The 12,238-nt window shown below is 43.9% G+C and overlaps 1 protein-coding gene across 1 annotated transcript in view; it reads right to left on the bottom strand.

The window, feature by feature from the left end:
* The window catches only part of DCLK3 (doublecortin like kinase 3), a 31,203-nt gene extending 19,307 nt beyond the window's left edge, over nucleotides 1-11,896 (bottom strand). The window contains exon 1 of the mRNA XM_082192797.1: nucleotides 11,794-11,896. Coding sequence (XP_082048923.1) covers nucleotides 11,794-11,881 — 88 coding nt within the window. The 5' untranslated portion in view covers nucleotides 11,882-11,896. The remainder of the gene's footprint in view (nucleotides 1-11,793) is intronic.
* Between the last annotated feature and the right edge of the window lie 342 nt (nucleotides 11,897-12,238).

The following is a 12,238-nucleotide window of genomic DNA, read 5'->3' as shown; positions in this document are numbered from 1 at the left end:
GGAACGAATTAAGTACTTAACCCGAGGTACCACTGTATTTTGGCCACAAGCTTGCTGCGTAACCAGTATAGCTCAAAATCCTTGTTTAAGAATCTTAGGATGGAAATTTGATCTGCACAGGTAGTGAGCATGTGATTCTGCGGCCCATTCAAGATTTCTTGTTAAGAGAGTCCCAACTACATCACCCTTAAGAGACCAAAGCAAGGCATTCTTGTAATACCTGCTGAGAACTGAAGTGTAACTCCCAAAATAAATTTGTTTCTAAGTGGACTAAGTGGTTAAATACTGGAGATACAGATCAAACGCTGCTAAAAAGGCAGCTTACAAAGGGAAATCAATGTTATGCATTAACTTGCAAAGCGGTCTTAATACTCCCCCAGATCTATCAGCTCCTTATGCACTGAACAAGACCGACTTAATTTTATACGACCAGGACAAGTAATTGATCATTTCTGCAGGGGGAACAGATTTTATCTCAAGGGACAGCCTGAATAAAAACATCTGCCAATATTGAAAACAGGCTTTAACGTTAACATATTTGTACACAAAAAGAACGCATTTGTTAAAACAGGAATATTCATATTATAAGAAAACTATAGATTGTGCCTTCTACCCAAACAGATGATGTTTCCCAGTTTTAAGGCCTTTTCAGTAGCAGCCCCTCAACGATGGAATGCGTCCCACAGCAAAGTTCCCCAACTGTTGCCTTCTTAGCACTAAGCTAAGACTCTTCTGTTCTCCAGGGTCTTTTAAGAACTTGATTCTGAAGTCCCCATGATACAGCTGGCAGTTTTGATGTACACATTTCATGGGTGTTCTTCGCCAGATTTAGGATAGTGAAAGTGGTTCGCACACACAGGGCACCCAGTCAAGGGGGTGCAAAGCAAAGCAAAATAAAATAAAATAAAATAAAATAAACAACACCACCTATATTTATCTGGGTACCTATTAATATGATCCTTTTTAAAAGCAACTGAACCGAAAGGAATAATTGTGAAAATAAGAAATATTGGTAGGGGATGCAGGACACGCCAAATTTTGTCTTCTCAGGACACCATATTACCAAAGTCTGTCCCTGCAGGTGTTTTCAGTTCTGTGCTGTACACAGTATTATACTGAGCTTGTTTTATTGTGCTGGGTTTGTAATCTCTCTCTTAACTTTGTGGTTTTATTGTTGCTAGACCTCAGAATTCTGCAAATAAGCTGCTTGAGTGACAGATCATTTTCACAAGGATTACTGAAAGCCTCCTTTATGCATATAGGTAATTGCTCACATTAGCGCCATAATTGGACTAAATAAAATTATACTAGGAACAGAAGGAAGTCAGGAAATGTTCTATTTTAATTTACAGTGAAGCAAATTATTCCTAGGTAAGATAAACAACTTTCAGACACCATAGACTGTATATAATTCAATAAACTATTTAAGTAAAGGGAACACAGGAAGCCTGCCTTGAGTCAGACTGCCTCTCTGGCTTTGGGGCTTTGGGTTTTTTTTTGTTAAAACAGGAGCAGTGAGTCTGTTCAGCACCCTGCATTGTTCTATGGCTAATTACATTTAAAGGGTGATATAGACCACCCCTCAAGGGATACAAAAATTATTCAGAGATCACAAATGTTAAGTGAGAGATGGGGGGGGGGCGCTAAGTGGCATAATCTTGCTCTTGTGACGCCAGAGGGAGTCAGGTTGTGATTTTATTTTTATTTTATTTTACTGACTTCCATAATTTTCTATTACGTGGGTGGCAGTCAGCAAGAAACAAGCACAAAGTCTGTTGCGTTAAAATGCCCAGGTTAAGGAAAAGGAAGAGAACCAACAGGCCCCAATTGCTGTGCCAACAGCACATTCTAGCAATCACATTTATTCTTCGGTGTTTGCAGAATATGGCTACATATGCATATGCAGAAAGGCACAAGCCCTTACTTCATATTTATTTATACCTTTAATCATAAGGTGTGGGGAAAGACCCCATAACGGAGAACATATTGTGCATGCAATACATTTGGTTTCTAATTCAATTCAATTCAAAATCCTTTATTAGGCATAACACACCACACATTAACAAACAAACATCATATACAGACTGTATAAAATACGGGCTCAGCAAACACAATTTATCCTAGTCTTATTCTTAACTCCAAGAAATGAATCGATGTACAAAGATAATATAATACAACACAGCAACATCACCTACCATTAAAAACCACTAAGTCTCTTTATCATGGCCCATACATTTGGTTTCTGTCATCTCCAGGTAGGGTGGTGAAAGACAAGGTGCTGGAGTTGGTACTAGGCATCATTCTAAACCTAGCACCTGTTTGGCTTATCTCTGCACATCTAAGGTAATGGCCAAGCCACCACTATTTATTCTGAAAGCTTTCCTCCACTTTTTTATCAGCCCTTGTAAACAAGGTCAGATGCTAGTTAAGGCACAATTATTTTGGTCATTCACTCTGCACTCAGCTCTCACCTGTGGCTCTTAGAAGCTGTTAGCATGCGACAGTGGTCACATCTTGGGAACGGCTTCCACTGGCCAGCTAAACCAGGTGAGCGTAGCCGATAGGTCTCAAACCCTTACTGAGTCAGGGACTTTCCCTGCATGCAAAGACAGGCTCTGGAGAATGAATAGACCAAGTGGGTTCAATGGTCAAGAAGGTGGTTTCTGCACGTTATAGAGGGAAGTGAGGGGCAGGTGGGGCTCATCAACCTGGGAAGGGAGTCCATCTAGGAGAAGGAAAACTCTGATCCTAAGCCTCCGCTGCCTTGTGGGATATATTTGGGAGGAGGAGAAGAGGCTAAGGTGAAAGTAAAGGGACCCCTGACCATTAGGTCCAGTCGTGACCGACTCTGGGGTTGCGGCGCTCATCTTGCTTTACTGGCCGAGGGAGCCCGTGTACAGCTTCCGGGTCATGTGGCCAGCATGACTAAGCCGCATCTGGTGAACCAGAGCAGCGCATGGAAACGCCGTTTACCTTCCCGCCGGAGCGGTACCTATTTATCTACTTGCACTTTGACGTGCTATCGAACTGTCAGGTTGGCAGGAGCTGGGACTGAACAATGAGAGCTCACCCCGTCATGGGGATTCGAACCGCCAACTTTCTGATCAGCAAGTCCTAGCCTCTGTGGTTTAACCCACAGCGCCACCCGCGTCCCAACACAGACAGATGCCAACAACAAATTTTGGAATAACAGATCATGTAAAAAGCCATCTGCAAACTGATCTACTACAACTTCTTTTTCTTCAGATTTCCCTCTGTCTGCCTCAACAAATCTCAAGCACCCTCCTACTCAATCCATTATGAGTGAATTGCCATTCCTTGCATAGCTTTTTCCGAGAACAAAAAAAGGAATGTGTTGGTATATTTGAAAAGGCAAGTACCTTGCTGAGAGGGGGGGGGGGAGAGAGAGAGAGAGGTGAAAACAGTGGCAACTCCCACCAACAAAAGCAGGACACAAAGTAAATATCCGGGCTTGTAACTAGAAATTGATTTGACTGGGTCATCAAACTTCAGTGCAAAACAGCAAGGGTAATTTTTTTTATATTTTAAGGTAATAAAACATTTTAATTCAAAACCACTTTAAACCATTGCTAATCATCCCAGTCTTTTCACATGCATCAGAAACAGCCAGGAACAATGGGGTGGCCAACTGCCTTGAGTGTCCGGTCACTTGTTCTTCCAGAAACATAAGAACAAGACACTCCCCCCCCCCTGAAATCAAAAGGAAGAGGCCTGGGCCACCTCTAAGCTTGGAGTCTAGGGGTGAAACCCCAAAGCTTTCCATCCCTTCAAGCTACAACTGAAGCTCATTATACATTCGCAAAAGTGGATCATTCTAAGATTCTGATAAGTTTGTGGACTCTAATCCACAAAAAACTTATGCCATACAACAGTTCTTCTTTGTTGTTAATTGAACTGTCTCAAGAGAAAGGAGTCTACATAGACTCCATCCTTCTTCCTGTCCCACATGCCAATTTCTTCTTCCATTTGTTCTAACCATAGTTTCAAGTGGTGATTGATAAGGCAGCTATGGTCAGTTCCCAAGTCCAAGCCTTGGTTTACACTGCTATTTCAAACCATGGTTTCAAATTGCGTTTTGAAGACTAACACTAATTACTGTTTGTCCAATTCAGCTATTATGGCATTGTTAAAAGAAAACCCAGAAGGGGGAAGCACCAAACCATTATTAGCTTGATGGATCATAACATAGACCCTGAATATAGCCACATCTCTGTCTTGTGGAGAGGAACCCATCCCTTGCTAATTGGCACTATACTTAAATTTTAACATGATACCAAAGTAAATTTCCATAGTGCCTCTTATTATTAAGTACACATTTCTTGTAATGGACTGAAAGAGAAGTGGATAGCTTTTAGAAAGGAGATGTCTTTCTAAAAAGGGAGCATTTTCCCCCTTTAACTCATAGCTCTGAAGTCAAGAGCAAAAATATTCGCACAGCATAAACACCATATTAAAAGGAAGCATATTAACTGTTCACATTGGTTCTTTCATGGTGACATCTATCGAATAATGAAAAAGTTATGCATTTCTTTATGAAGTGTTCGACGGAAATAAAACTCATGTTAACTATCCGCCCACTGCACTAACACAATCCATGCAGCTTGATTCTTTAATGTTCAGGCATCTATTTATAATATTTTAAGCTTCCACCCTCTCCCTACGTCACAGTATCGAGCTTAGCATGTATACATCATACGCACAAGTTGCTAAGGGGCAACTGGCTCCAAAAGAGAGATTCCTTTTCGACTTTTGGAGGACTATGGCAGAAACTAAAACACAACGCTGTCAGTGTTGAGAGATCCAGGCAGAAGTTCTGCAGGCTAAGGCTGCTCGCTCCCAGACTGCACATCGTAGCCGCCTTCCCTTCTTCGTGGAATGCTTTCCCTTTGGTCCCTGTGTACTCCTTTCCAGTCATTCAACATTTAAAACCTAGGCAACCTGAAAGCGAAAGCCAAAACTAACAACCTAAGCTAAGTCTTCCAAAGGCAGATATGCATGACTGACAAAATACACAGCTGGAGCCCTAGCACCTTCACAAAGTCTGCTGTTTGCTTGTTTCTCAAGCAACTAGAACACATTCATTTTATGCAGAGTGGAAATATGCCCCCTCCTTCCCCTCCAAAAATGACTGTAGAGTCCCAAACCTTTTCTCATTTAAGTACACTATGGCATTTTCTGTTCTCATTTGAAACTACTGGATTTTAGAAGTCATGCTTTAAAAACATAAAAATGATTATTTTCAGCAGAATTGAAACCAGTGTTAGAAATATGAAAGCTAGGAGCTAAATGGCACCTTAAACCTAGGTTAGGGGCATAACAAGGGAATGTCTAGGCACACTTTTTAATATCAAAAATATAAATCTGAAAATGAATGAACTGCAGCTAAAATATTATGTTCATTTTCCACGTCGTCTAGTCCTTCCCCTGCCCACGCCCTTAATATTCTTAAGAGGGTCTCTTCTCCAGTCTTCAGAGAGTAGCTGGAAGTGGGGAGGCAGAAAAAGGTCCTCTTTTCCTTCCACTCTGCAGTTTTAATCTGAAATCTTAGCCGCAGTGCTGCGCCCAGAACTCAGAAACTGCTTGTGCTAATTCTCTGTCGCAAAATGCACCTAGAACAATGGGAGTTTCAAACACTGATTGAAACATCAAGATAGCCTTGATTTTCCCTATAACGCTAAAACAACTTGGATTTTTGAAAGGTTTGGTTGTTTTTCCAATCCACCAAATTCCTGCAAATTGAATGACACCTGTCTGAGTTTTATCAAAAGTCTTCGCTTTGTTCTTTCTTAACAAAAAAGGATGGATAGCAGTATGCACTCAACCAACAGTATACACAAACCAGATTCTATTTGTCCTACAATAAATTATTTGCTCATTTGCTAAAAGGGTTGTTAACATGAACTCCAATGAACTCCCATCACAGGCCATGGGAATGTGTACCATGAAGACAAGCCAAAACAACTTTTTTAAAAAGTTGTTTTTCATAAGTGTTTTTTTGTAGAACACATCAATACAGTGGTCCAATTCTCATATCACAATAAAGCATACAGTCGTTTGCAAATTCACATTAAAAGGTATTTAAAATCTATGTGTTCGCCCACCCTGCTAAAAAGTTCTCACTCTGTTCTTCTCCCAAAACCTGGCTTGTGATGTCTGAACCCTGGCTCATGGTTTGTTTCTCTTCAAGCTACAAGCAGTAAACCAAGAACAAACTGGTGGTTACCAGTCATGATTTGCTTGGAGAGAAACAAACCATGAGTCAAGGTTTAGATATCACAAGAATTCAGAGTGGCTGTTTCTTGGTGACACAGCAAGAAGGGAGGACTAGAGTGAGAACTTCTGAGCAGCATTTATTAGCACTAGGCACATTCATATTAAAATAACAACTTTAAACAGTAGTTTAATGTGACATGTGAACTGGGCCAACTGTCCCTGGCTCAGATTTGCCACACACAAAAAAGAGTTTTAATACAGCTGTTGAATTCAAAACTAGGCAAAATGAGAATACTGTAATGCTTTTCATTGAATGCAAACTTAACTAAAAAAAAAAAGTCTCTGAAATAATATTCACCTCATTCTCCTACCACAATTATTTCACCCTCCACAGCTATAGCCGACTTCAAGATTCTCTAATTAAATATTTTCCAAGTTTTGAAAAGGATGATATACAAACGTTTGGAAAAAGTAACTCATTAAGAAGCACAAAGCTGAACACAACCACCATCATTAATATCCATTTTAACATGCAAGCAGCTGGAGGCAACATAAAAAGGACCAGCCTCTTAACCACTTTGCTGATAGATCCATGCGATATATCCATCCCACACAAACTACATTCACTATCCTGCAAAGATGGAGTCCTAGGCCTGCATTTCTGACAGAAACAGTCCCTGCCCTTCACAACATGAGAACAACTTTGCCACCAAGGCAATGGCTTTCAGGCATGACCTCTAATGATGAGAAATAAACTCTAGGACAGAGCAGGATCCTGCAGCAAGCTCTGATTCGTGCCTCTCCCAGCCCACACCTAGTTAGTAAGGCTGAATATTCCCAAGCAAAGGGTCCTCATTGATTCACACTTTGCAGAAGGCCCATCGCTTAGTAACAGAGCATCTGCTTTGAATGTAGAAGGTCAGTCATTGTAGAAAGGGCCTGCCAGTGTCGCTAGGTAGATCAAGGCAGCTTCTTTTTTTTTTTTTTTTTTTAATACATTTTTATTGAAGTTATACACGGAAAACAGACATATATGAAAATACAGAGAAAAAATTACAAAAGAAAAAAGAAAGAAAAAAGAAAAACCACACATCCGAAAAAAGAAAAACACACAATCTGAACTTCCCTCCATCCTTTTGATAAGTATCAAATATCTCCTTCCATTACGTATTTGATTTTCAATCTATAGTCTTAAATTCACTCGCTGGTCGTATTGTTCTAACCCCGTCAATTCACTTTAAGCATTTATTCCAATATATTTCCAAAATTTACTCCAATTTTTCAGAAATTTCTGTTCATCCTGGTCTCTTATTTTACCTGTTAGTTTGTCAAGCTCAGCATAGTTTACCATTCTAATCTGCCAGTCCTTTATGTTGGGGATGGATTCCACTTTCCAATATTGTGCCAACATAATTCTCGCTGCTGTGGTGGCGTAGAGGAATATCGTCCTATCTTCCTTTTTAATTTCTTTATCCATCATTCCCAACAGGAAGGCTTCAGGCCTCTTGGGAAAGGTATACTTAAATATTTTTTTAAGTTCATTATAAATTAATTCCCAAAAGCCTTTCACCTTTTTACATGTCCACCATAAATGATATAGGTCACCCTCCACCTCGCCACATTTCCAGCATCTCTTATCCTTTAATCTATACATTTTGGCCAATTTCACAGGGGTGTGGTACCATCTATATAGCATCTTCCAGATATTTTCTCTCAATGCCATACATGCTGTAAACTTTATGTTACAATTCCAAACTTCTATCCACCTTTCAAAATCAATATTATAACCAAAGTCAATTGCCCATTTAATCATTGCCTCCTTCACCTCCTCATCTTTGGTGTACCACTCTAGTAATATATCATAAATTCTGGACAGGGTCTTATTATTGCCTTCTATTACTTCTATATTAAATTTTGATTTTTTATCATCAAAACCCGCCTTCCTCTTATCCTCTTTTAACAAATCATTCACCTGGTGGTATTGCAGCCAACCAGTGAATAATTTTTTTATTTCTTCATAAGGTCTGAGTTTGGGCCCTTGGTCAGTTTTTCTTAACATTTCTTCATAGGTGGCGTTTATCTCCTCCATATTTATTTTCTTAATCGTTAAGGCCTCTATTGGTGAAATCCACCATGGGGTTTTTCTTTCAAGGAGGTTTTTGTTCCTTTCCCATGCTTGATATAATGGTCCCCTAAAAATATGGTCTAAGAAACTCTTGTGAACTCTCACTTTCCCATACCAAAGGTACGAATGCCATCCGTACCAATTATTAAAGCCTTCCAGGTCCAGTAGCTCTTTATTCTCCAGTTTTATCCAATCTTTTACCCAATATATACAAGCCGCTTCATAGTATAAGCTTAGGTCCGGGAGAGAAAAACCCCCTCTTTCTTTTTTGTCTATCAAAATTTTCATTTTTATCCGTGGCCTTTTCCCCTGCCAAATATACTTTGCCAAGGCTCTCTGCCACTCTTTACATTGTTTTAGACCTTTAAGTATGGGGATGGTTTGGAATAAAAATAACATTCTAGGCAGAATGTTCATTTTAACAACAGCTATCCTCCCCAAAAAGGAGAGTTTCATCCTCCCCCAAATTTCCATGTCTTTCTTTATACTCCTCCAGGTGGCATCGTAATTATCCTTGTATAGATTTATGTTCTTGGCTGTAACCCAGATCCCAAGATATTTCACTTTCTTAGCTACCGCAATTTTGGTCTTTCTTTCTAGATCTATCACTTCTTCCTTTGTTACATTTTTAACTAACATTTTGGTTTTGGTTTTATTTACCTTAAGTCCTGCCACGGCTCCAAATTCATCAATTTTTTGTAAAGCTTCTTTTACGCTGTTTTTTGGATCTTCTAAGGTTAGTACGATGTCATCTGCGAAGGCCTTGATTTTGTATTCCCTCTTTCCTACCCTGACTCCTGTGACTTCTGTTGCCCCCCTCAGTCTCTCGTTTAATATTTCTAATACTATTATAAACAATAGAGGGGACAGGGGGCAGCCTTGTCTAGTTCCTTTATATATACTAAAATATTCTGTTGTGGTGTTGTTTATTACCAATTTTGCCTTCTGTTCCTTATATATAGCTTCTATGCCTTTTCTAAATTTCTCTCCCATTCCCATCATTTCCAAACTTTTCTTCAAGAAATCTTATCAAGAATGGGCAAGTAGCATAGTCTTAGAAATTTTACCCTATCCTGTGCCTATCACCTGGAAGCAGAATAAGCAGCAGGTAGAGAAACAGTGACCCAAAAAAACAGCAGCCACATAGTCTACTGATGCGTTTTAAATTTTTATAAAGCAGGAAAACATATAAAGGATCTCCATAACACTTAATTTGTGTAAAGCGACTCCTGAGAGTGGAATCTGGCGCAACAAGAGATGTGGCTTTCTGGAACGGGCCAAGACTCATCTGGTCTGGCATCCTTTTGCAAAAATCCCAACAGGTGGCGCTACCCCTATCGGCCATTAAGTCACCGAGAGACCACAAAGTCCACCTTCTGCCCATGCTTACTTACTCTCCTAATTTTGACAACTACTGTATCTCATCGCCACTCACAGCCACCTGGGGAAGAAAGTCAGAGTTATGAACCGACATGCTTTCAAGAAGCAGGGAACACTGGGAGGGTTCTTTTGTTCCTCCTATCCCAGGATACTAGAGATCCCAAGACCAAAAAGATACAAAACTTTTTTCCAACACCCATCCCAGCCAGTGAAAGGAAGCGGACATTTAGTTCACATCACAATTTGCTGTTGTTGCTGCTGTTTTGCAACTGCACCATACTTTTCACGGGCAATAAATGGAGAAATGACAGCAGGACAGTGTGCTCACTTCTTGCTAGCACAGGAGGGGGCTACCCCCCCCCCAAGTTGATGGGCATTGCCATTCAAATAGTGTGTGTGTGCTGCGTCATGCAATCGATTATGCCCCAACCCCCAATATTCTATTCAAGCTGACACTCCTGCTAGCTAGCTATCCCACGTTGGGCAAAAATATTCGTCCGCTGGAGGGGGTTGGACTAGATGACCCTCGTGGGTCCTTCCAACTCTACAATTCTCTGATTCTGTTAACTACAGTGGTACCTCGGGTTGCAGACACTTCAGGTTACAGACTCCACTAACCTAGAAATAGTACCTCGGGTTAAGAACTTTGCTTCAGGATGAGAACAGAAATCACGCAGCAGCGGCACAGCGGAAGCGGGAGGCCCCAGTAGCTAAAGTGGTACCTCAGGTTAAGAACAGTTTCAGGTTAAGAATGGACCTCCAGAACGAATTAAGTTATTAACCCGAGGTACCACTGTATTGTGGTACCTCTTGCATTGAAACAAGCTCTGCCCAGAACAGAGATCAGTTGATACCCAGCTAAGGCATTGCCTTTTCAGGAGAAGATTCTCCCAGTGACTCAGAAGACAGCCTTACATACTGGATCGTTTCTCATCAGCGGATCTACCAGGTATTCCCCCACCTGCTGAAGCCAAGGATCCCCTTTAAAAAAAAAAAAATCCTCCACCACGCACCTCCCCACCCCCCAGGTTAACCACCTGAGGTAACACAGAATGAGAGCAAATAAATGTGGGGGTGTCAATAAGGAGGCTGATAAGGGGGGGTAGGGGGTAAAGGGTAGGAGGAGGGGTGCGGTGGGGTAGGGAGTAGAGGGGAGGAGGAGGAGGGGAGGGGGTAGAGGGGAGGAGGAGGGGTGGGTAGGGGGGTAGGCGGACGGGTGGAGTAGGGTGAGGGTAGAGGGTAAGAGAGGGTGGAGGTAGGTAGGGGTGGGGGGTAGGATAGGGGTTGGGGTAGAATGGGGGTAGAGGGTAGGATGGGGGGGTAGGAAGAGGGGGTGGGGGTAGGAAGAGGGGTGGGGTAAGGGATAGCGTGCGGGTAGAGGGAAGAAGCGGGGGGCAATCTGGGTCAGTGGCGTAGCGTGGGTTCTCAGCACCCGGGGCAAGGCAAGTAATTTGCGCCCCCTAACCCGTGGATTTTAGCACTCGAGTCTCTTCCGCCCCCCCCAGATGTTGCGCCAGGTGCGGCAGGCCCCCCTCCACCCCCACGCTACGCCACTGCTCCTACCACAAGTCTTCAGGACAGCTATCCGAAGGCTGGCGCGGGGAGAAGGTCTCTCCGCCCCACCGCCAGCCTTCGGAGGAGGTCCGAGGACAGTGGGGTTCCTGCTTCCTTGAGGAGGGCCGGCCAAACGCGCCCCCCAAATGTTGCGCCCGGTGCGGCCGGCACCCCTGGCACCCCCACGCTACGCCACTGATCTGGGTAGAGAGTAGGGGGGCAGAGTGGGGTCTCCAAGGGATCCTGCGCGGGCGGGCGGGCGAGGCTTTCACACGTTTCCCCTCGTCCCGTTTCCCTCTCCCGTCTCAAGTTGGCCGCGCGCGCGGGACAGCCAAACTCCCGCCGAGGGGAGCGCGCGAAAAACTCACGCAGCTGATATAAAACCGGGAAGGGGGGGGAGGGCTGGCAGAGGAAACGGGGGTCCCACAGGGGCGGGGAGGCAAAGGGGTCGCCCCCGCTGCCCTGCTGAGGAAACGGGGCGCGAGGCGGGCACCACTCACCGGGATGGTGTCGGGCGCAGGGGCAGCCGCAGGAGGGCGCCGGCCCGGCGGCGGGGCGCAAGGGGGGCGGCGGCGCGGCGGCAGGCATGGTCCCCGCTGCGCTGGGTCCCTCCGTCGCTCTCCTCCTCCTCCTCCGTCTCCTCGCGCTCTGGCGGCAGACGCGGGCACGAGATGGCGAGGCGGCGCCTCTTCCGCCCAGAGGGCTGCGCCCTTCCCCGCGGAGGCGGCGCCCCGCCCGGCGGCGTCGGTTTCCCCGGAGGCTGCCTGGCTGCCTCCTGCCGCTCTGCTGCCTTCGACGCCCGGCTCCGAAATCTCACCCCGCCTCTCGCTGGGGTTCTTTGCGCAGGATGCCGGCGCCACCCTGCCGGGATTCCAACAGGTGAAGCTTTCCTCCTCGGGCATTGCCAGGAAAAGCTGCCCTTCTGAACCTGTTGAATGTCTGCCT

Source organism: Podarcis vaucheri (genome assembly GCF_965113315.1).
Source record: "Podarcis vaucheri genome assembly, chromosome: 12".
Lineage (NCBI taxonomy): Eukaryota > Metazoa > Chordata > Lepidosauria > Squamata > Lacertidae > Podarcis > Podarcis vaucheri.
This window is presented reverse-complemented; position numbering and strand designations above follow the sequence as displayed.